Here is a 22,797-nt window from a genome sequence, read left to right as displayed (position 1 = left end):
CTGTGAGCCACAACTACTGAGCCTGTGTGCCACAACTACTGAAGCCCATGTGCCTAGAGCCCATGCTTTATAACAAGAGAAGCCACCACAATGAGAAGGCTTCACACTGCAATGAAGAGTAGCCCCTGCTCTCCGCAACCAGAGAAGAGCCCTTGGGCAGTAGCAAAGATCCAAGTCAGCCAAAAAATAAATAAATAAATAAAATAAAAATAAATCAATTAAAAAAAAGAGAAAATAATATAGAATAAAAAAATGTTCCTTTTACATTGCCATTTTCTGTCTTTCTTACCTTAGGGACATCATTTAACCCCTCTGAGCCTCAGTTTTCCCATCTGAAAAAATAAAAGGCTAATAGTATCTCACATCATTGTTTGGTGATCATATGCAATAAAGTATGTTAGAGTATTTCTAAAAACAAAAACAAACCCCAAATATTCCTTTTATATATGGTAACACCTTTTTTTAACATTCCTTTTTTCCTTAAAATTTGTTTAGGCACATAAAATTAAAATGTTTTAAAATCAGTTTACTTATTTTCATTTTCCAAAATTTCATATTCTGTCTTTTAAAAATAATTTGCTTTTTTTTTTTTAACATCTTTATTGGAGTATAATTGCTTTACAATGGTATGTTAGTTTCTGCTTTATAACAAAGTGAATCAGTTATATATATACATATGTTCCCATATCTCTTCCCTCTTGCGTCTCCCTCCCTCCCACCCTCCCTATCCCACCCCTCTAGGTGGTCACAAAGCACGGAGCTGATCTCCCTGTGCTATGCGGCTGCTTCCCACTAGCTATCTATTTTACATTTGGTAGTGTATATAAGTCCATGCCTCTCTCTCGCTTTGTCACAGCTTACCCTTCCCCCTCCCCATAATTCCATTGAAGGATTATATTTCACATTTAGATGTTTAAAAAAGCATTTCTTACCCAAACTTTAACCTGCAGATATAAATTTAACCTCAACAGCTTAAATAAAACCATTTATCTAGTATCAACTTAACCTTTAGGCCATTTCAAGTAGTGCACGTGTTTGGGATTTAGATACTCATAACAACTCCAAAACTCTTTTGTCTTTACTTTTTAAAAATTCATTTAAATATTTATTTTCTTTATTTGGTTGCACCAGGTCTTGGTTGCAGCAGGCGTGCTCCTTAGTTGCAGCTTGCAGGCTCCTTAGTTGCCGCTGGCTGGCTCCTTAGTTGCGGCCAGCAGGACCCTTAGTTGCAGCCAGTGGGCTCCTTAGTTGCGGCTCGCTGGCTTCTTAGTTGCGGCACGTAGGGTCCTTAGTTGCAGCAGGCGGGCTCCTTAGTTGTGCTCGCAGGCTTCTGAGTTGCAGCTCGTCAGCTCCTTAGTTGTGGCATGCGAATTCTTAGTTGCGACATGCATACAGCATCTAGTTCCCTGACCAGGGATGGAACCTGAGCCCCCTGCATTGGGAGCGCAGAGTCTTAACCACTGCGCCACCAGGGAAGTCTTCTTTTTTGCTTTTAGAATCAAATGGGTTAGACTTTTTCTCAACAGCCTGTTTTCTCTAATATGTGACCAGGATGCCTCCTTTAGCCCTCGGGTAAATGATGTAAATTTACTATTCACTTCAAAAACAAAAAACAGCTTTATTGAGTTATAACTTACATACTATAAAATTTACCCCTTTAAAGTATACAGTTCAGTGGTTTTTAATATATTCAGAGTTGTCCAGCCATCACCACAATCTAATTCTAGAACATTTCCATCACTCTATAAAAGACACCCCATACCCATTAGCAGTCAGTCCCTTTATCCCCCCCTTTCCCCACCCCCTGGCATCCACCAATCTACTTTCTGACTCTATGGATTTACCTATTCTGGACTTTTCAAATATATGGAATTATACAATATATGTGCTTTTGTGACTGGCTTTTTTTTTTTTTTTTTAAGCGTAATGTTTCCATGGTTCACCCATGTTGTAGCACAAATCATTACTTCATTTCTTTTTATGGCCAAATCATACTTGATTGTATGAATATAATCCATTAACATTTGAGTTGTTTCTGCTTTTTGACTGTTTTGAATAATGCTGCTATAAACATTCATGTACAAGTTTTTGCGTAGACATGTTGTCATTTCTCTTGGGTATATGTGTAGGAGTAGAATTCTGGGTCATGTGGTACCTGTATGTTTAAGCTTCGGAGGGACTGCTAAACTGTTTTCCAGAACGGCTGTACCATTTTAGAGTCTCATTATCAATGGCTCCAATTTTTCCACATCCTCTCTGACATTTGTTATTTTTCTTTTTTTTTTTTAATAGCTGTACTCCATAGTGGGTATGAAGTGGTATCTCATTGTGGTTTTGATTTGCATTTCCCTAACAACTAATGATGTTGAACATCTTTTCTTGTGCTGATTGGCCATTTGTTTATGTTCTTTGGAGAAATACCTATTCAAATCCTTTGTCCATTTTAAAATTGGGTTATTTGTCTTTTTATTCACCATTAATCATCTGAAACTCTTTTTTAGTCTTTTTGGCATGGTTTTTTCCACTCACCTGAGATTAGCCCCATTTGATTAAAACAGGCCTTCACGGTGCCATTTTTTTCATGAGGATATAGCTTACCCAGTGATTCTATTTTAGACCAACAAATAAATAAATGCTTAAATTTTTTCTATGTCCTGTTCCACATTGATCACTGTGGTGGCTACTCAGTGAGTGGGAAAAGTGGTGCTTGCCTTGAGGAGCTCATAGTCTGGTTGGGAGAAATGATGCAGGTGTGTGAAACAACTAGAAAATGATATACAATGCTGTATCACTGCCTGAACCATGGGGAGCAGATGTAAGTGCTGCAGAAAGGGTCATTGTTGAGTGGGGTAGAGGGGAGAGACTTCATGAAGTTTTGAGTTTAAGTCATGAAAAATGGCTATTATTCATATAAGTGGCCACATAGGGGAAAGGCATATGCATGGTAAATACAATGAAAAAGAGATTTGGAGAAGACCATTTTGTTGGTGTGCAGGACAGAACAATAGAAAAGAAACAAAGAGTACAGTTTAGATTACAGCTCAAGTCAGACGTGATGAGAATCCAGATTACTAGGGTGATGGGAATAAGAAAAAGGAACTTGAGAGACAGTGCTAGAATTTTCTGTTGGAAAGTGGGGAAGAAAGTTATATCAATAATAGCAGCTAGGCCCTTCTGCCATGGCAGCCATTGAAGAGCAGCCGCCATGGCTTCTTGCTGCCCCATGGCCGTGGGCCTCAACAAGGGCCACCAGGTGACCAAGAACATGAGCAAGCTGAGGCACAGCCCTGCAAGATGTGATCCAAAAGGTGTGTGGCTTTGCCCCTTAGGAGCTGCATGCCATGGAGTAGCATGCCAGGGTCTCCAAGAACAAGCAGGCCCTCAAGTTCATCCAGAAAAGGGTGGGGACATACATCTGTGCCAAGAGGAAGCAAGAGGAGCTGAGGAGTGTCCTGGCCGCCATGAGGAAAGCAGCAGCCACGATAAAACCTTCTCAGGAAAAAAAAAAAAAAGCAGATCCTTGATATATTTAAACTCATTTAATCTTCACAATAACTGTATAAAGTAGGTAACTTTTATTATCTCCACTTTACACATGGGGAAACTGAGAGGTTCGGTAAATTTCCCAGGGTCACACAGAAGTGGTAGAGCTGGAATTCAAATTCAGAATCCTAAAGCTCATGCTTGTCATCACTACACTTCCCTGTGTTAAGGGAAAAGGCTGAAGTGTTTCCAGGTTTTAGAGCCAGGGCTTGGAAGGATAGCAACTAAACATCCACTAACCTGTTTTGAGCACCAAATATATGTAAATATTGTAAATATTTCTTGTAAATATTGTTACCTTGTGATGTTAATAATCATAACCCCGTTTGCAATTACCCTTTTGACAATCTATCTTGAAAAAAACCTGTATGTAAAAGTTGCCATTTTAAAAACACTTTCAAAAATATGGTTCACCGTATTGGAAAAGGCTTTATGACAGTTTTCTTTTTGTGGTCTTAATGTGTGTCTTTTGTCTCCTCATTGTTACCACTGGTAGACAACCAAAAAAGATGTGATTTTTTTTTTTTTTTATTTTGCGGGCCTCTCACCGCTGTGGCCTCTCCCCTTGTGAAACAGCAGGCTCCGGACGCGCAGGCCCAGCAGCCACGGCCCACGGGCGCAGCCGCTCCACGGCACGTGGGATCCTCCCGGCCCGGGGCACGAACCCGCGTCCCCTGCATCTGCAGGCGGACTCCCAACCACTGCGCCACCAGGGAAGCCCAAGATGTGATTTTTATAAAGTCTTGTTAAGAGGCTAAAGTTTAAGCTAACCATCATCTTAAGGCTTATTAAACAGCTTAATATTTGTTTCTGAAGTCCTAGCTTCTAGCTTGGTGTATAATATTTCGGATGGTCAATTCACAAGTCGTGCCGATCTCATAGATGCTGCTGGAAGCTCATTGGGGCGTGGTGCTCTTGTACCAGGATTGGGTAAGAAATAAATGCCCACATTTATTTTCCTTGGAAAATTCAAAATTTAAGCAATTTCTCTTAAAAACTCTTGCTAATTCTCTATGGTATTCTAGTTTCCTTGAAAGAATTTTTTTATGCTCCTCTTTAATTGTGAGGATTAGTATAAGAAATTGTCATATGTGAAATTCCTCTGCATAAATTACTATTGAAGATACTGTCCATTAGGTTGTGTAATGTTGTCTATAACAAATTCTTCTTAAAGTTTATGCCATTAAAAAGGTTTATTTTCCTTGAGGGATTAGTATACTTCTTATTGTTAGAAAATGAGCATTATGTTAGCGCATTGGATTTTCTCTTTGCCTTGGCACCTAGGGAGCTCATATCTAAGTTTTGGGCTCAGTTGCTAAGGCTTTTACTGTGTGTTAATGTTAATTAGTCCTGTTGTACCTGGGTTTTACTGTAAGCCACTTAAATCCTTTTTGGAATTAAAAAGGTCACATGTAAGTCAGTTACTAAAAACTTTCTATTCCATGAGGCTTATTCCATTCTCACATATGAGTTAAGCCGAGTAGACATTGAATCCTGCCTTCCTACTGAGCCCCAATCTAATGCTTTGTCAGCATTGGGGGGATGTGGGATGTGGCTTGCCAGCACTGGGGAGAATCCTTGCCCTTTCATTCTTTAGCACTGCTATGAGAAGTATGTATCAAGCAGTCAATGGTATGATAGTTGAATAAAGGATGTTCTTTTTGCAGGTGCCTGTTACGATACAGTGAACAACATGCTATGGACATGCTCGAATGACTATATCGATCAATGGTGTAATCCTGGGAATCAGGCCTTCCATTACGTCTGTCAGAGACTTGGAGTCAGCCATATCATCACTGAGCCCAAAGGTAAGGTGCACTCATAGTCCTACAGGAAGAGATTTTTCCCCCATGAAATAGGAGAGAGTACAGCAGCATTAGTAAGTGGCAACATAGCCCAAGCAGCAAAATGTGTCAACAGCCTTCCCTCTTTGAATTTAGAAACCTAGAATTCTTATTATCTGATGGGTTTATGATTAAGTAAATAAGTGTGTAAATAAATAGAGCTTTTGAGGTGGTCCACAGACTTTTTTAAAGGAAAATTGTTATGTCCCTTCTGAAATTGTCAGAACTTTGGGACAGAAGTTCGTTCTTTATTTGTACTTGGTGTGGGACTATGTATGCTGTTATAATATTTTGCATTAATAACAACTTACTTATACACAGACTTACAATTTTGGTAGACTATCTGGTAAAGGACCTTTATATTTCTTAATATTAAGATTCTTAATATAAGTTAATATTAACGTAAAATCTTTTGACTTCAAAGTCAACTATAGTGGTATATATGGTGTAGTGAGTAGCTCAGCAAATCCTCTCCTGATAAAGCAATGATAAAGTGGACTGAATTACCAAAAATAACTATTTCTATAAAATTAAAATGCCAACTAAAAAAAAATTAACTATTTCTAGGCTCTGGAAGTTGACCAAAGGCATATACCAAATTGAGATGCGGTATTCATAAAAAAACCCCCACTGAACTTTGGCTAAGAACAGTAGAAGTCTGTGATGTTCTTAGCTGCGGACACTCCTGTCCCCTACCTTAAGCTCAGTCAGTGCAGTTATTCCATCAGGGTGGGGCAGATCATGGAAGCCAGCAGCTTGGCTGCCAGAAGGGGCTGACTGATTTGGAGCAGAGCATGGAAAAAAACTCACACACAGCAGCAATGTCCATAACAGTAGTGGTCTTGGTGGCAAACAAACAGCAACAACCAGTGGCTTAGCTAGCCTGAGGTTGTGGTCCTGGTTAGGGCAAGCATCGAACCAGCAAACTAGCCAGAAATTTACTAGTGAGATGTGGGTAGTGAGAAAGCTACAAAGGGCCTTCATAAGCTCCCCAAACATCTGCAGAGAAGAAGCCAGAGAAGGCCCAAGCTGTTCACACAAGCCTGGCTGAAAATGAGCCTGCATACACATGCAGAGATTTGAGAGGGCCCACAGAAGGTGAAAAGCACAGAATAGTTTAAAACTGCCTAAACTTTGATGTGCTTCTCCCAGAAAACGTGGCTCCATCCAGGGTGGAAGTATTACTGGCTCAGGGTGTTTGAGCACAACCTCTGACTCAGACGAGGTAACCACTAGGAAGGCAGGCTTAAAAATAAAAATGACAATAATAAAAATAAACAAATGAAAGAAAGTAAAGACGAAAATAGAAATAAGAATTTAAGAAAACAAAGTGAGCGGAGGAGAAATCAGTAGCTAAACACTGCAGGCAAAACTCAGATATTAGACTTAGCAGATGAAGACTCCAAAGCAGCCTTTAGAAGTAAATTCAAAGAACTAAAGGAAACCATGTTTAAAAGATTAAAGAAAAGTATGATGACCATGATTAAACAGAGAATTTCAACACAGAATTTATTTAAAAAACAAAAAAAAGACAAAAGAACCAGTTGGAAATTCTGGATTTGAAAAGTTCAATGACTGAAGAGAAAAAATCACGGGAGTAGCTCTATAGCAGATTTGAGATGGTGGGAGAAATAATCAGCAAACTTGGATATAGATGGATAGAGTTATCCTATCTGAAGAATAGAAGAAGACACTTTTAAGGAATACCAGTCAGATATTTTGTAGAATTTCCCTCAGTTTGCGGTCATCTGTTGTTTCCTCCTTTAAAACTGAGGTTATAGATTTGGGGGAAGAATACCACAGAGGTGAAGTGCTTTTCTCATTACATCATATCACAGGGTACATGATAGCAACATGACTTATTACTAGTGATATTAAAATTGATCACTTGGTTTAAATGCCAGCTTTCTTCACTGCAGAGTGAAGAAAGCTTCTTCCCCTTCCATATTCAATTTGTTAGAAGCAAGACATTAAGCCCACACTCATGGGAAGGGGAATTAAGCTCCACCTCCTGGAAGGAAAAACATCAGAGACATATGTTAATTACCACAGTAATTAATATTTTGGAGGAGGTGATACTTTGAGACTTTGGAATTATCTATTAGATTTTCTGTTTCTTCTTGTGTTTGTCTTGGTAGTTGTGTCTTTCTAGAAATTTGTGCATTTTATCTAAGTTTTCTTTTTTTTCTTTTTTTTTCTTTTTTTTTTTTCTTTTTTATTTTGCGGTACGCGGGCCTCTCACTGCCGCAGCCTCTCCCGTTGCCGAGCACAGGCTCCAGACGGGCAGGCTCAGTGGCCATGGCTCACGGGCCCAGCCGCTCCGCGGCATGTGGGATCTTCCCGGACTGGGGCACGAACCTGTGTCCCCTGCATCGGCAGGCGGACTCTCAACCACTGCACCACCAGGGAAGCCCTGAGTTTTCTTATTTGTTGGCATAAAGTTGCTCCTAGTATTATAATTAGTTTAATTTTTATAGGATCAGTAATAATTTCTCTGCTGTCACTCTTGATTTTGGTATTTGTATAAATTTACTAAAAAACATTGTTTTGTGCACTTAGAATGGGTGAACTTCATGGTATGTGTAAATTGTATCTTGTAAAACAGCAAAAAAGAAGAAATTTATATATTGTGACTCCCTAATTATTATCTCCAAGCCTCTTGCTTCAACTCCAGTCTATGTATTTGTCTCTACTTGGATATCTAACATCTTCAACTTAACATGTCAAAAACAAACTCCCTGTATCTCCCCCCTACAAATCTACACCTACCGAGTCCTCCATATTCCAGTGTATGGATCACTATTCTTTCATATGCTCAGACCAAAAAATTACAGTTATCTTTGACTTTCTTTCTCTAATACCCCACATCCAAATGGACATCAGCAAATCCTGTCAGCTCCCATCTTCAAGATGTATTCCAAGTCTAACCATTTCCCTCTATCTCTGCTGCTACAACTCTAGTCTAGGCCATCATCTTCACCCAGATTATCATAGTAGCCCCCTCACTGGTCTTCCTATTTCCCCTGCAGTCGCCCTCCTCCACCCTGCTTAGGCTTACCTCCACACAGCAGCCAGAGTCTTTTACAATATACATAGTCAGATCTGTCACTCTTCTGCTCAGACACCTCCACTGGCTTCCCATCTAACTCAGAATGAAATTTAAAGACCTCAGTTATTTGGGTAGATCCCAAAGCTACCTTTCAAAAAGTGTTCGGTGAAGACAAACAATACTAACCTGAATTCTGTTGTTGTGAGATCAAGGACTCATAAAGGCACAGAAGAGAGGGGGACCCAGCCAGGCCTTAGGGTTAATATGCAATTGAAAAGTTTAGTTTTGGCAGGGTTTACCTTCTGATAGGTTTTCCTTGAGTCCTTTCCTCATAGCTCACGGTGCCCACAATCCTTTTGCAGCTCTAAGGTCACCCCACCCAAGCCTGACTCTCCAAGGTTACCTACTTTCTTGTTTCTTTTATGCAGTTCATTTCAGCTGGTTTAAGGGAAAAAACAATCTTTTTTTCCTGTACTTTGCCTGTTTAGATTATTTTCACCTCCATTCCCTGAATGTCTATAACTATCATGAGGCATTTATTGTTATATAAGAGGATGCTTGTCAATTCTCTTTAACCAAGGTTGAACTGATGTCTGTCTAGGCTGTGGTAACTAAATGAGATCAAAATGTGTAAAATATTTGAGGTACCATGGGAGGAGATATCTCTGGGCTGGAGTGGGTGGTGGGTGTTACCAGAGAGGAGGCATAGAAGATGAAGAGATTTTTCTAGAATAGTTACCACCATGGGATCTGAGCTGAGATGGCTTGAATTCAAATCCCAGCTCTACCACTTAGTAGCTGTGTGACCTAGGGCGAGTTACTGAACCTCTCTAATTCTTGAGTCACTCCTCTACAAAACAGGGCTAAAATAGTCTAAGTTGATAATGATATTGTAAGGTAAAGCATGTAAAGCATTCAGCCCATTGTCTAGCATATAGAAAGGACTCAAGAAGTGGTAGCTACTTATGCTCTTTAAAAAAATGGAAATTCCCAGGTGTTTTCACCCCAGCATTCTGTGGCAGGGAAAAGGGTTCTCCAGCAGTAGTGGGAGAGATTGGAGGCAAGATAGTCTCTTCTGGTGTGCGTGCACCTTTTGCAAGTCAGAGGTATGTTCCTTGGTGGCCACCCAGAGATGTCTTTCCTCACTGACTTTCCTTTTCATCTTCTAGAAGAGGCTATAACCACGAATGAGGTTATAAACCAATTATTGCACCATGTTGGTGCGATGTGCATACACCAACTCAATCTTCTTGCTACCAACCCCAATCTTCCAATCACAAGTGTCTTGGGCAAGCAGCATCCAATTGAAGCGCACCATCTTAGCAGTATTTGTGACATTATGGAGAAGGCCATGGTTAATGGAGACACCTGTATCATACGCTGCATTCTCGTTGTCTTTCAGGTAAATACACTGTTTTGAGATAAAAAAAATAGAGAAAAAGAAACACAAACCTTGGCTTCAGTCAGCTAATTTCTACCAGAAGAAAAGTGTAATAACATTCCTGTTTTGCATCTTACCACATTCTAATCCTGTAATTAGAATTATCATTATATTCATAGCACTGCAGTTAATGGAGTATTGCTATATGTACTGATAGCTCATTGCAATTAATATATGTAAAATATTTACTATAATTATACCATTACACAGTAGAAGCGATTGTCGTTAAAAATCCACCTGGGTATTTATTCATAAGAATAACTAGCGTGAAAAAAAAAAAGGATAACTAGCGTGTTCTTTCTTCATAGGGATAATTTTATCCCCAGTAGAATTAGCATTTTCAGATATACCCCTTATGTTTCTGTAGGTGGTGTTTAAATTTTTCTTCAGCCCACAAACTGAAAGGAATCGAGACATCATTCGACGGTCGGGGTTGCTTCTTTGGCAGTTGTTGATGGCACCAAAAGATAAAATTTGCCCTGAAATTCAGAAGGAAGTCTGCCTTGCCATCAGGTAATCAGCACCTGATTTTCTCAGTGCTCTCTGCAGAGGGCTTCTCCTGCACTGCATTGTAACTTTCCCTTCAGACTGGTTGCCTGGATGTCTCTTACCCCATCCCACAGTCAGGACCTCATGTGTAGAGGATAATTTAACTGGAGAGAAGTTTGTGGCCCCACTCCCAGAGGACTCAGGCTGTCCATGTACATACACTCCTCATCTCACTTTCAGATCTTAAAACAAGACCAGAAAAAAATCCCTTTAAATAGATATTTTGGTGGTTTGCAACTGGATGTTCTTCTCATATGGGTCAAAGTGTGGCAAGGTGGTTAAGAAGCAGGCTTTGGCAGCAGATCGACCTGGATTCTAGTCTTTGCTCTGCCACTGACTTCCCAAATGATTTTTTGGCACATTCTGCATATAGCTGGTTTGACTACATCGACTTTTTTTTTTAATTAATTTTTATTGGGGTATAGTTGCTTTACAGTGTTGTGTTAGTTTCTGCTGTACAGCAAAGTGAATCAGCTATACGTATACATATCTCCCCTCTTTTTTGGATTTCCATACATTGACTTTTTATAGCTCAATTCTCTTTAACCAGTTCTGCATCTAGCCTCAGATAAGTTATCATTTTGGTAATTCACAAATATGAGAAGGAGAGGGATACTGTTTATCAGGGAGGTCATTGGACTACATCACAACAGTGACTTTAGTTTCAGTTGCTTTCTTAGTGGTGAAGCTGTACTCAAACTGGCATCTTTTAATAAAAATTTAAATATTTAGAATTTGGATTTTCTAGAACGTGTTTAAAAGCTTTTCGACTTTTCTGTCATTTCAGCTCTGGTTTAAATATCTTGTACCCAGGTGAAACTGAAATCAATAACTTACTTAAGCTGGTCTTAACAGAAGGTGAGAATTATCCTTTAATTACCCTTGAATAAACAACCTTTTTTGTCCCTAAGGAAATGACTGAATTTTATTTTATTTTCCTTCATATCTGTTGGTCAACGTTATTTTATAAACTTCCCTCTTAGGACTGCTTTTGCTGCATCGCATAAGTTTTGGGTCGTCATGTTTTTGTTGTCATTTGTTTCTATGTATTTTTTGATTTCCTCCTTGATTTCTTCAGTGATCTCTTGGTTATTTAGTAGCAGATTGTTTAGCCTCGTGTGTTTGTGTTTTCTACAGTTTTTTTTCCTGTAATTGATTTCTAATCTCATAGTGTTGTGGCTGGAAAAAATGCTTGATATGATTTCAGTGTTCTTAAATTTACCGAGGCTTGATCTCAGTGTTATTTTTAAAATGCACATATGCCAACACTTAAACTAGATGGAAAGCAGAAACCATGTTCTATGCATTGTCAAGTTTTATAAATCTCTTTCTATCCCCACTGTGTAGCATAATGTACCTCACTGTAGATGTTTAGTGAACATTAAAGATAATGATTTCTTGGGATTTCTAAGCCAGTTTTTTCCCCACACATTAAAATCCAACTTTTAAAGTTAGACTCAATGACAATGACAAAATTCACCATGTTAAAGACACCCTGCATTTATAAGCAATATTAGTTTGAGGAATTAGAAATCACACTTCCTGAAATGTCAAGACAGTAACTACACTTAAATCAGGATGTACTGGTTAAAGAAAGTCTGACTGATTGTGATATAGTTTTTGCTGCTGTTGTTTGTGTAAGTACATATGCCTGGTGCCCCTAGGTTGTCGACAGTCTGCTCATTTAAAAACTTTTTTTAAATAACATCAGTTTTCTAAGTGTAATTATCAAGGTAGTTTATGGAGCTTTGTTCTGTGTTAGGAGAGAGAAATAGCGGCCTCTCCCAGCTGCGGGATGTGATCCTAACCAATTTAGCTGAACAGCTTCAAAACAACCGATTTGGCAGTGAGGAGGATGATCATTACAGGTGATGTGACGTCATGTTATTCACTGCTAGCCTTTTCTATGTGTTTTTCTCAGTAATTAATTTACAGTTAAATGTGTTTGATCAACTTTAGTCTCCTATAATATCCTATATGATAATTGGCGTGTTAAGTCTAAACTGTGGATCAGTTGAAAGATAATAAATCCCACAGTTGCCCTAAGAAATGATAATAGCACATTTCAGTTTAATGAGTAAAATAACTTGAGCCTGGAAGAAGGGTACTTAGCAGAAATAACAGGTGGAGCTTATTTAAGAAATCTTGGTGGAGGGTGTCATCAAATTGCTGGTCTGTGAGAGAGGGTGAAGGTGTGGTTCGAGCTGGTGAGGGGAAGAAGGTGTGTCTCTCAAGCTATTTATAAAATACTTGAACTAGGTGCTTAAGTACCATTGTGTTTCCATAAATTTGATTTAGGTAATATACCTAGTTGTTAGAATCATCACTGAGTAAGATGGTTTACTTAGAGAACCAGTGAATTTTGTATCTTCTATTTGTCATCTTGTACCCATTGTATAAATTTTATCCTTTTATTATTAAACCATTAGTATCTTATTGTTACATTTTTCCTGCATTTTAAAGACTAAATGACGAACTTTTACACTACATTCTGAAGATTGTTGTACGAGAATCCTGTATCTTAATCACCAAGTGCCAAACTGTCTCTAAAGATGATTTTCAAAAACTCCTTTCAACTGTGCCTGTAAGTAAAAATGTGTTTAATGAAAGCAAAATTATATCAAGTTTCCCTGTTTTCATTTTACTGTGTTGAAGTGTGTGTGTACACACATACTTTGCAAGGACAGACTTAATTGATGAAAGTCAATGAATGACTGTGCTTGTCTTAGAAATATAGAAAAGACAAATCCACTTCAAGTACTTTCTCGAAAGACTTTATTCCTCCTGCTTAAATGTCTTGGTGCGATAAATTGTTAGACTGAATTTGGATGTTTTCATTGTGTTTAAAATACTGGGTGGGGATTTCCCTTCTATTAATTTTTAATTTAACATTGTTTTCTAAACCATCAGTGTTTTACAGAGACTGATAAGAAATAAAAGATTCTTTTAAGGGTTTGGGTAGAGTCTTCTCTCATGGAGATGCATGTGAGGGGAAGAGTGGGTAGGAAGAATTAATTATTAAGAGGCAAAAATTCAAGTATTGAAGTGATTAGTGAGAAATATGTAGCAGAAGGCAGAAAGTTATGGTAAATGTGTCAAATTATGTATCAAAAGCCATGTGGAAATAAGTCACCTGAGAAACTAACTTGGTCTGTTTTCTGTACTTTCTCTTTTGCTTCCCTTGTCGAAATCTTTAAAAAACATGAGGATTACATGAGCCCTTCTTTCAGTAGGGTTTAGGTCATTTAAACGCCCTTATTTGTATTAAAGGCTGCATCCTCCTGCCTGCGCTATCTGATGGCAGTTCAGAACCACCTTCTCAGTAACACTGTTTTGATTAAACCTGATGAGAATGATGACAGTGACAACTCCTTGCAGGGAGAGACATTGAAGGTACAGGTAAACACCAAGCTTTATTCTAACGATGCTTTCTACCCAGTGTGTAAAGCACAGCTTAAATGGCTAAATTTCTGTGTATTATGACGTCAGATTTCACCATGTGGCTTATATTTTTGTGCGAGGTAATATTAGGTCGCTCATTTCATAGATTTTTATGTCATTGCACAGTGGTTACCATATTTGTGACACTCTCATAATGTGTTATCCACGTGCTCCTGTCAGTCTTTTTGTGCCTTTGTTTATTTTCATCTCTTTTTAAGAACTATAAAATACGGCACTTACAAGTGATCTCATACGCACCTGAAAGTTTTATATATAAATATATATATATATCTGTATGTATATGTATATATGTATATAGATATAGATAAATCAGGGAGCATAACATTTTAAACAGTTTTGACATTTTGGCTGGTTTATTATGTTCTCTTGATTCAAATAATTTTAAAAGGTGATAATTTTCTCACAATCCTTATGTTGAATAATTTCTGAACCTATAGTTCATTCCATTTTCTATAATTATTTTTAAGTTAGCTTCTGTGTAAACTCAATAATTTGTTCCCACATGGCAATTTATAGCAATCCACAGATTTTTTTTTTTTATAGCCGTGGTTGTTATAATTTTGACAGATGCTTGAGGCTGTTGTTTGCATTGTTCTTCAGAATTTTATCTTTGTGGGAGAATTAGAGAAATCAATAACTTGATTCTTCCTTAAAATGTTGACTAAAACACACTGAAAAATTAACTAAGGAAGCCATAGTTAAAGATAAAAGCCACTATAGTTTGCCCTTTTCTTACCCCTTTTATGCATATATACTATATAAATAAGAGATTTTACATACCTGCTAGTTCATACTTATGGGTTTATCTCATTATGTAATCAATTTTTAAACAGGCAGAAATACCTGAATTAATCATTTAAATTGCTGACACTATTTATTAACTTATCTTGCCTTAGTTTCCTAATCAGTAAAAAGGGGCCATAACATCTCCCTTGTGAGGCTGCAGTGAGGATTAGAGCTGAGGCCTGTGCAGTAGCTGGATGTGCTGCTGCCGGCATGTAGTCAGTAGGTGAAGGCCGATAGGATTGATTAGTATGACTTAAGCCATGATTTTTCTCGTCTAGTCAGTTCAGAATTCCTTTTCTCTTAATGATAAAAATATCTAAATAATACCCCAAAAAGACTCCAGAAAATTCCAACAATGAAAACCAATGTTTTTTATTTGAAAGGTTAAATGTTATAAGTTCTTAATTAACCCATGGAAGGAAATACTCTTGGTAAAGGCAGAGTAGGCTGGCTTATCTAGGAATTCTGGGAAAAATAAAAGATATAGATTTCACCTAAAGGGTTAGTCTGGTTGTATTTTTTTTTTCCCTAATAGAAAATAACTGTAAACTAAACATTTCTATGATCTTAACTAGTGTTTCTTAACACATTATTTAGTATTTGTACTCCCGTGAACTCTCCAATAGTTATTTTTAATGTTTAATAGCCTGTAACTGCCTGCTACTTTAGTTGAATTTTTTAACTTGCCTCTTTTCAAGTATAATGGTTTAAATCATTAAGTAAAAAGGTCACTTGTACTGTTTCAGAATGTTGTGTTTTTGTCTCATTTTATTCACCGCCTATACATGCGCCTTTTACTGTTCTGTTTTTCTCTTTAGCTATCCTCATACCACCCAAGGCAATCTTCCACCTGGACATTTTCTGGGCTGGCCACCGGGAGCTCTCTTGTGCTGGAGGGGATGGGAGAAATGCCTTTTCTCCTGGGGACTCGGTGTGCTCCCCGTGAAATACTGCGTATTTCTGTCAGCACTCCAGACCTTAGCCTCCCAACTCAAATTGTTACTTGCCATCCTAGCGGAACTTACTGCTTTGGGCTTATTCTGGCCACCTCATTATTTAATTTGGAAATGCATCATTAAATACATCATTTCATGTTGTCATTGTAAGTGTATATTCATCACAAAGCTTAAAAATAATTTTATGATATTTTCTACCTAGGAGCTAAAGGTCAGTATTTTGGCTCTTGCCACCCAAATCCTGACTGGATGTGATGAAGTGTTGGAAATGCTACAGCAGGTCACAACTGCCCTCATAAATAGTGACATAGCTGACCGGGAGCAGAGGTGAGGAAATGGGTTGTGAACTGTGACCTGCTGCCATTCAGGAAGAAGAATTTGCTTATGAAAGGGAAATCTTTTAGAAGAGAACATCAAGTGTTCATTTAATATAGAGGGATCTTTGTGAGAACAGATTGAAATGGCAAGTGTTTCAAAGCCAAACACAGTTGAACTTTCAATTAATGGTGCTTTTAGGTGGGACTGGGCTGACAACCACGATCTAAGGGTAGCAAGGTGTGGTGGACACCATCGTCTCTGTCACTTGGGTCTTCTACCATCAACACTCCCAAATTGGCCTTTCCTTTAATTATCTAACTCAGCACTATGTGCACTTAGTTCCCTTATGGTAAGTACTTTAGGGAGGTAGAAGTGACTTAGTGATACAGATAATTAACTGCTATGCAAAAGACGACACTGACATGATATCTCAAGATTTTACGGTAATTTTATTTCTCCAAATACAGGAGTAATCTATGTATAGGGTAAACTTCTCTTTCCTGGTATTAAAGCTCTTTCTCCATACTCCCCATTAAAATTTCTGCTGTGGTTTGTTGTCAAAGATGAGTTACATCCTGTGTTCATTGATGATTTCAGTGTTGAGATACTGATCTGAAACAATCATGCAGTGTGTTTTTCCTCCAGTAACCCTGTCTGTCCCACGTCCCTGTTTCTCGCCTACTCCCAGAGAGTAGGTGGGCAGGTTGGAACTGAGAACAATATAATCCAGAAAGGTGTTGCACTGGGGCTTGTTAGGACATGTAAGGTTCACTGCTGGCACGTGGTGCAGATCTGCCCTGGGGAGGAAGTACAGTCTGAGAGCTGGGGAGACGTGGGGGTTGTTTCCGGTTCCAGCCCCAGTACCCTAAGCAGTTTTAGAGAATTTACATAACACACATGTTTCTTCGGGTGAGTCATATACCTTAATTCTTCTAGCAGAGGATTGGGATATTAAGAGTGTGATTTTAGGTGATCATTTCATAATATACACATATATCAAATCATTAATTGTACACCTTAAATTTATACAGTGATGTTAGTTATATATCAATAAAACCAGGGGGGAGAAAAAGAACGTGATTTTAAAGGCAGATTAAAAATCTGCCTGCCTCTGTCCCCGACAGGAACCAGTTTCTCTAGGTCTGAAGTGGGTATCGCTGCTCTGGGCAGCTGAGTCAGTGTTGTAGCCATTCACTGGCTCCTTATCAGAGACTCAGTGCAGCACTGTGACCTGCAGCCCCAGAGGCAAGGAGACTTGGCAGGTGGTAACTAGAGTAGCTGTTTGCATTTTAGAACCCATTTATAAAGTGCTTCGAAGGTGCTGTGAAATGCACCATGTAAACTTTTTGGGGGGCAAAATCACAGGTTGGAGGTGAAATCTATTACTAGATTTCTGTTCTCTCCCTCTCCTTCATGGTAGGTGGGAAATTTGTAGACTGAATTGCTGTAAAGGTAAGTGCTTAGCTAGTTTAAGGAGGTGCAGTTTAAGAGAATTTGTCAGATAAGAATGATAATAGTTTCTTTACATGCTTGGGAACTGCTTAAGCTGTGTGTTTTCTTGAACTTTCGTAGGTTAAAAGGCTTGGAACAAGTTACTAAGGCTACTATGCTCGGTCACCTTCTTCCTGTGTTACTGACCTCCCTGATGCATCCAAATTTACAGACTCTGACCATGGCCGATGCCCTGATGCCTCAGCTAGTGCAGCTGGTACTTTATACCAGTCAGGTATGATCCTAGGCGTGCCAAAGTGAACTGCTCTTCAGGAGCAGGAAATAAAGCGAAATAAAGGTGGAATGAAGAAAAACACTGTGTCATAAAAATAAGCTGAAATATTAAAGGAAAACATTTAATTTGTTTGACTGAATTACTTACTGCAATCTTTTAACAAATACTGATTGCCGGTCAGCTGTAAAAATGCTGTCTACGATGCAGCTGAGATCCTTTCATTATATTTAGTCTCCTGAGCCCTTGCTGGATATTGGTAACTAATATAAATGATATATTCCATTCCAGTGTTAAATAAAACAATATTAAGTGGTCTAAGTAGCAAAGCATTTCTTAGTGAAAGAGAGCAGGCTAGGATTGTAAAAAGATGATTTAAGTGAGAATTCTGAGTTTGGCTGTAGTACCATCCCAACAACTGACAAGTAAGCACTTTAGGACATGATGATTTTGTGTTTCAGACGGCTTTGCTGCTCAAAACCCAGTGTCCGGTTTTTGCTGAGGTGGGCTGTTCCCCATGTGGTGCATCAGACCAGAAGGGCAGGCTGTTCCCTGATGAGAGGTAAGGGATGCTGCTTCCTTGCAGGAACCTCTGCCACGTTTTCTTCTGGCGAAAGCCTAGTACTCCTTTTACAACAATGATTTTTCTAACTGGGAAAAGAAGGAGACTTCAGGGGCAAAATTTTACAGATAATTAGAGAATTGCTTTGGAGATTATAGGAACAGGTTAGAACAAATTTCCCCACAGATCAAGAGATTAGTTCAAAACTGAAAAGTTCTCATATACAAATAATGGAGATGTTTGACTTTGGCAAACAGTTTGACAGTTTTTTAAAAAGTAAACCTACATCTACCATATGACCCAGCTATTCCACTTCTAGGTATGTGCACAAAAGAAAAGAAAGCACAGATTCTTTGTGAAGGTTCATTAACAGCTTTAGTTAGAATAGGCCAAAACAAGAAACAACTCAAATGTCCATCAACAAGTAAAGGGGTAACACACTGTGGTATAGCCATACAATGGAATCCTACTCAGCAATAAAAAGGAATGAACTACTGATATTTTCAACAACACAGATGAGTCTTAGAATACTTATGCTGAGTGAAAGAAGCCAGAGCCACCTAAGAAGTACAAACTGTATGATTCTATTTATATAAAGCTCTAGAAAATACAAAGTAATTTCTAGTGAAATAAAGCAAAGAAGTGATCACCTGGATTACCAAGAGGATGGAGGAAACTTCACAGGTGTAACATATGGCCAAACTTACCAAATTGTACACTTTAAATATATGCCACTTATTATATGTCAATTACATCTCACTAAAGCCGTCTTTAAAAACATTGATCAGAAAGGAAGGACTTCGAGTTTCTCTAGAGCAGCGTGCTGTCCAGTTGAGCTTTGTGCGGTGATGAAAATTTGTATCTTTGTTGTTCGATGCTGTTGGCCACGGCCACGTGCTGTTACTGAGCACTTGCTATGTGGCCAATGTGAACAAGAAACTGAATTTTACACTGTGTTTCATTTAGATTCAACTTAAATGGCCACATTTGACAAAGTAGCCCCCACATTGGATAGCGCAGAGCTGAAAGGGAGTAAGAGAAATCCACAAGAGCTAAGTTTAGGATACAGGAGTTTGTATTCCACAGTCTTGGGCTGTGAAGTCCTTGAGAGTTCAAAGACAGTAGAGAAGAGGACCTTTGAAGACACTTTAGTAAAAATTATAGTAAAAGTAGTCATGCAGTCTCATGGGTTTTTCAACAATTGACATTTAGATATAAACAAAGGAAACTTTACAGGACACTTCCTGTGGGATTTGGAAAGTGGCCAATCTTAAAGGTCCTTTAGAGTATCTTCCCCCCCCCACCCCCTACCCCCGAGGAATTTTAAATGAGAGTTGGCAAGATCTTCTCCTGGATATGAATTGGGATTCCCCCTTGAAAAAAGGGGGGGAAAATGCAAATATATTGTCTAACAAAGAAAAAAGAACCTTAGATACAGGAATGTTAAAAATGTTTCTGGTTACAGTGCTGTCATACTGTATGTTGTGGAAAATTAGAGCAAAATTTCTTAACCTTTTGTATTTTATTGTGTATACATTTTCCTTTCCTTGCTGTTAAGTTCAATCACTTTCTCTTTGTCTGGTTTTAGAATGCTGGAAGAGAAGGAAGAGCCAGGGTTTCTCACTGGTTTAAAGATTCCTGCTCCATGGGCTGCTGGGAAGACTGTGGAAACAGTCCATCCTGTCAGAGACAACTATAAATTTAAAGAAACTGTCCATATCCCCGGAGCTCGCTGCCTATACCTTAGATTTGATAGCAGATGCTCTTCACAATATGACTATGACAAAGTAAGCAAGAACTGATTTAGTATTGGTTTCACCTCTAATAAGCTGATTTCTTAGATGCTTCTTATTTTTCTTTGCCGCTGGTCACCATTCTTGACTTATTTCTGTCTGCAGATACCTCTTAGGAGAGCTTCTTAAGATAATGCCTTGAAGGGTAGTGACTGGGGGAGTCAGAGCCAGCACCTCTGCAGTCTGAGAACAGTGTTTTAATGATGTGTTGAAAGTGGACTTTTGTAAGCTTTCAAAGATGTAGATCCAAGTCAAAGGAAATTTTCTTTTCCATGCTGTTTCACTCTTGCCTTCCCTCGGTGCTTGGAATTCCTGTAGATGTGGGTGTCCACTCATCTAAAAAGGTCTTACTGCCCAATTCTTGGGGCTTCTCATGTATCTTTTGGGAGAAGGTGGCTTTTTAGAAGGGTTTCAGATGTGCCTAGGATCTGGTTTATATTTATTTAAATTATTTGTTCTTCTTTGCCATTACCTCAGGGCCCACATAGATTTTGAGGAAATATAGTTTCCAACCTAGTGGCTGAACAATTATAAGTAAAAGGAATCATGTTAGGGGTTGAAGTATTTTCTTCTGTCTCTAATTGTTGCATTGTAAACCATCGTGTTGAACTTACAAGGAAAGGCTAATGAAATTGTGATGTGTAATGTATAAGAACAACTGCAGGATTGTCTGATAGTGTTTTATGTACACAGGAGTTTTTTTTGTAGATTGTTAGCTATCTTGTCTTTTTCTCTGAACTATAAGGGCAAATGGTCTTAAATCCCATCAAGGGAGAGTTTTAGGGTAAAAATAGGGAACTTCTTAACTGTGTATACTGAGATGGTGAAACACATTATTGGGCAAGTTATAGAATCCTCTTTCCCCTTATCTTTTAGGGTAGTGAAGATTCCCAGATGTCTGGAGGGGTTTAAGACTTGCCCCTCAAACTCTCACCTTAGCTGGAAGCAAGAGAATTTAGAAAATTCTTTAGTGGGCCTTTCAAAAAATATATCTCCTGGCATCAGTCTTTCCCACTTCACAACTCCTGGCAGTAGCTACCCCCATTTCCTACATTCAAATAATATGACTGTTTAAAATGGAAATGGAAGAGGTTGCCATTTTAGAGGGTGTCATTTTGTTTCTCCTTTAAAAAACAGTAACTTGCATCTTCTGATGTAAGCTAACCTCCACGTGCTGTAGACATTAGTGTTAAATGTGGAGACTTACTACATGGACAAAAGTAACTCTTATTTTTCCAGTGGTCCCTGGCTGGTGTCCCCCAAAGGTGCAGAAGGGTAAGAAATCACAAAATGATTAAGCATCCAGGGCTAAAAGTGCAGCTTTTAGATCCAAACTGAGCTCAGAGGTAGTCACAGTGTGCATTACAAGACAGAATTAGATATTTACAGAAGCCAGAGCCTTATTCTTCCTATGAAAGTATTTGAGTGCCAAATGATGTCTAAATGTTTTTTCCTCCATATTAGAAAGTTGGTTAATTGTATATAAATGAATAGCTTTCATTGAAGAAAAATATTGATACATGAAAACTGACCCAAGAAGAAGCAGCCCCCTTTCTGGCCCAAATTTGTGTCATTTCTTTTTATACCATTAAGCAACATTCTAAGAATATATGGCTTATTTTCAATTTGTTGCATTTTTAAAAATCCTTATTCATTGAATTTTTTTTTTACTTTCATTTTTTATGTTAGATATAACCATCTTGCCATCTGTATTTGTTCACTTTATTAATTTTGGGGAGGATTTAAGGGGGCAAACTATACCTGTTATTAATGGGCTATATGTCATTACTTAGGATTAAAATAGCTACTTTTAAAAATACATATAATAGCTGAGTATAACTATTTTAATGTGAGGTCCCCAAGCCAATTAAATTGCAGTAATATTTGATACTACTCTGTGGCTGCCCTGTAAATACCAATGGCTGGTTGCATCTAAACAAGTATCAGTTGTACTTAAAAAAAAAAAAAAAAAAAATCGGGAAATATTAGTTATCCTGACACCAGTGCCTGGTTATAAATGTATTTTTAAACAAACATTTTTTTGCAGCCTTTTTATTTGTAGATGTTGTTTTTGTTTTTCTTTTACAGTCTAACAGTATATTTTCTGTTTTGAAGTTGGTGATATACGCGGGGCCTAACACAAACAGTAGGAAGGTTGCTGAGTATGGAGGCAACACACTGGGATATGGCAGCCGTAGTGTCTTAGGAACTGGTTGGCCGAAAGACTTGGTGAAGGTATGGTATCCAGGCACATTTGCTTCCTAGAAAAGAAAATGAACTTGCATTCCCCGTGGGCCCAAGTATTAACTCTATTTCTAGAAGACATTTGCCACGGGGGCTTTTGTTGAGGTGGGGCTACCTCAGTAGGCCTGTAAACTCACTACTTTGTTCAGAATGACCCTCCTTTCACTCATAAGGCATCAGACCCCTATCCGCTCCAGAACTTGTATCTGTCTGTTCCATAGGTTACTCCATGGGCTGAGGTTGTCACAGCATTTCTTTCCCTGTCCATTGAAAGGACTGCTAGTTCTTCCCACTCACTTATTCTCTAGACTCCCTTATGATGGGTGTCCTAGAACCATAGGGCCATTGCCATTTTAAAATGTGGAATCAGTGTTTTCAAATGAATTGGGGCCTTTGGAGCAAAATAACTATCCATTCTCAGACTGATGAGATTGGAGCCATGCTTTGTAATGTGGGCCCTTGAACTATAACATATCTACCTAGAATATGAATATGAACTGAAATGCCCACTAAAACGTGAAAACCTC

At 38.5% G+C, this 22,797-nt stretch overlaps 1 protein-coding gene and 1 pseudogene across 5 annotated transcripts in view; both read left to right on the top strand.

Annotated features, from left to right (window-relative positions):
* The window catches only part of HECTD4 (HECT domain E3 ubiquitin protein ligase 4), a 193,891-nt gene that overhangs the window by 76,890 nt on the left and 94,204 nt on the right, over nucleotides 1-22,797 (top strand). For 2 of the 5 annotated variants that reach the window (XM_067700634.1, XM_067700633.1), the window contains exons 10-22: nucleotides 4,360-4,473; nucleotides 5,211-5,351; nucleotides 9,606-9,838; nucleotides 10,245-10,390; nucleotides 11,214-11,284; nucleotides 12,189-12,294; nucleotides 12,890-13,010; nucleotides 13,697-13,825; nucleotides 15,833-15,957; nucleotides 17,521-17,674; nucleotides 18,133-18,233; nucleotides 19,822-20,020; nucleotides 22,115-22,261. In XM_067700634.1, the coding sequence (XP_067556735.1) occupies nucleotides 4,360-4,473; nucleotides 5,211-5,351; nucleotides 9,606-9,838; nucleotides 10,245-10,390; nucleotides 11,214-11,284; nucleotides 12,189-12,294; nucleotides 12,890-13,010; nucleotides 13,697-13,825; nucleotides 15,833-15,957; nucleotides 17,521-17,674; nucleotides 18,133-18,233; nucleotides 19,822-20,020; nucleotides 22,115-22,261 (1,787 nt within the window). The remainder of the gene's footprint in view (nucleotides 1-4,359; nucleotides 4,474-5,210; nucleotides 5,352-9,605; nucleotides 9,839-10,244; nucleotides 10,391-11,213; nucleotides 11,285-12,188; nucleotides 12,295-12,889; nucleotides 13,011-13,696; nucleotides 13,826-15,832; nucleotides 15,958-17,520; nucleotides 17,675-18,132; nucleotides 18,234-19,821; nucleotides 20,021-22,114; nucleotides 22,262-22,797) is intronic. The other 3 variants (XM_067700637.1, XM_067700635.1, XM_067700636.1) reach the window with 3 other exon arrangements.
* Nucleotides 807-4,320, top strand: LOC137204173 (large ribosomal subunit protein eL36-like; annotated as a pseudogene).

This window comes from Pseudorca crassidens, chromosome 12 (genome assembly GCF_039906515.1).
Source record: "Pseudorca crassidens isolate mPseCra1 chromosome 12, mPseCra1.hap1, whole genome shotgun sequence".
NCBI lineage: Eukaryota > Metazoa > Chordata > Mammalia > Artiodactyla > Delphinidae > Pseudorca > Pseudorca crassidens.
This window is presented reverse-complemented; position numbering and strand designations above follow the sequence as displayed.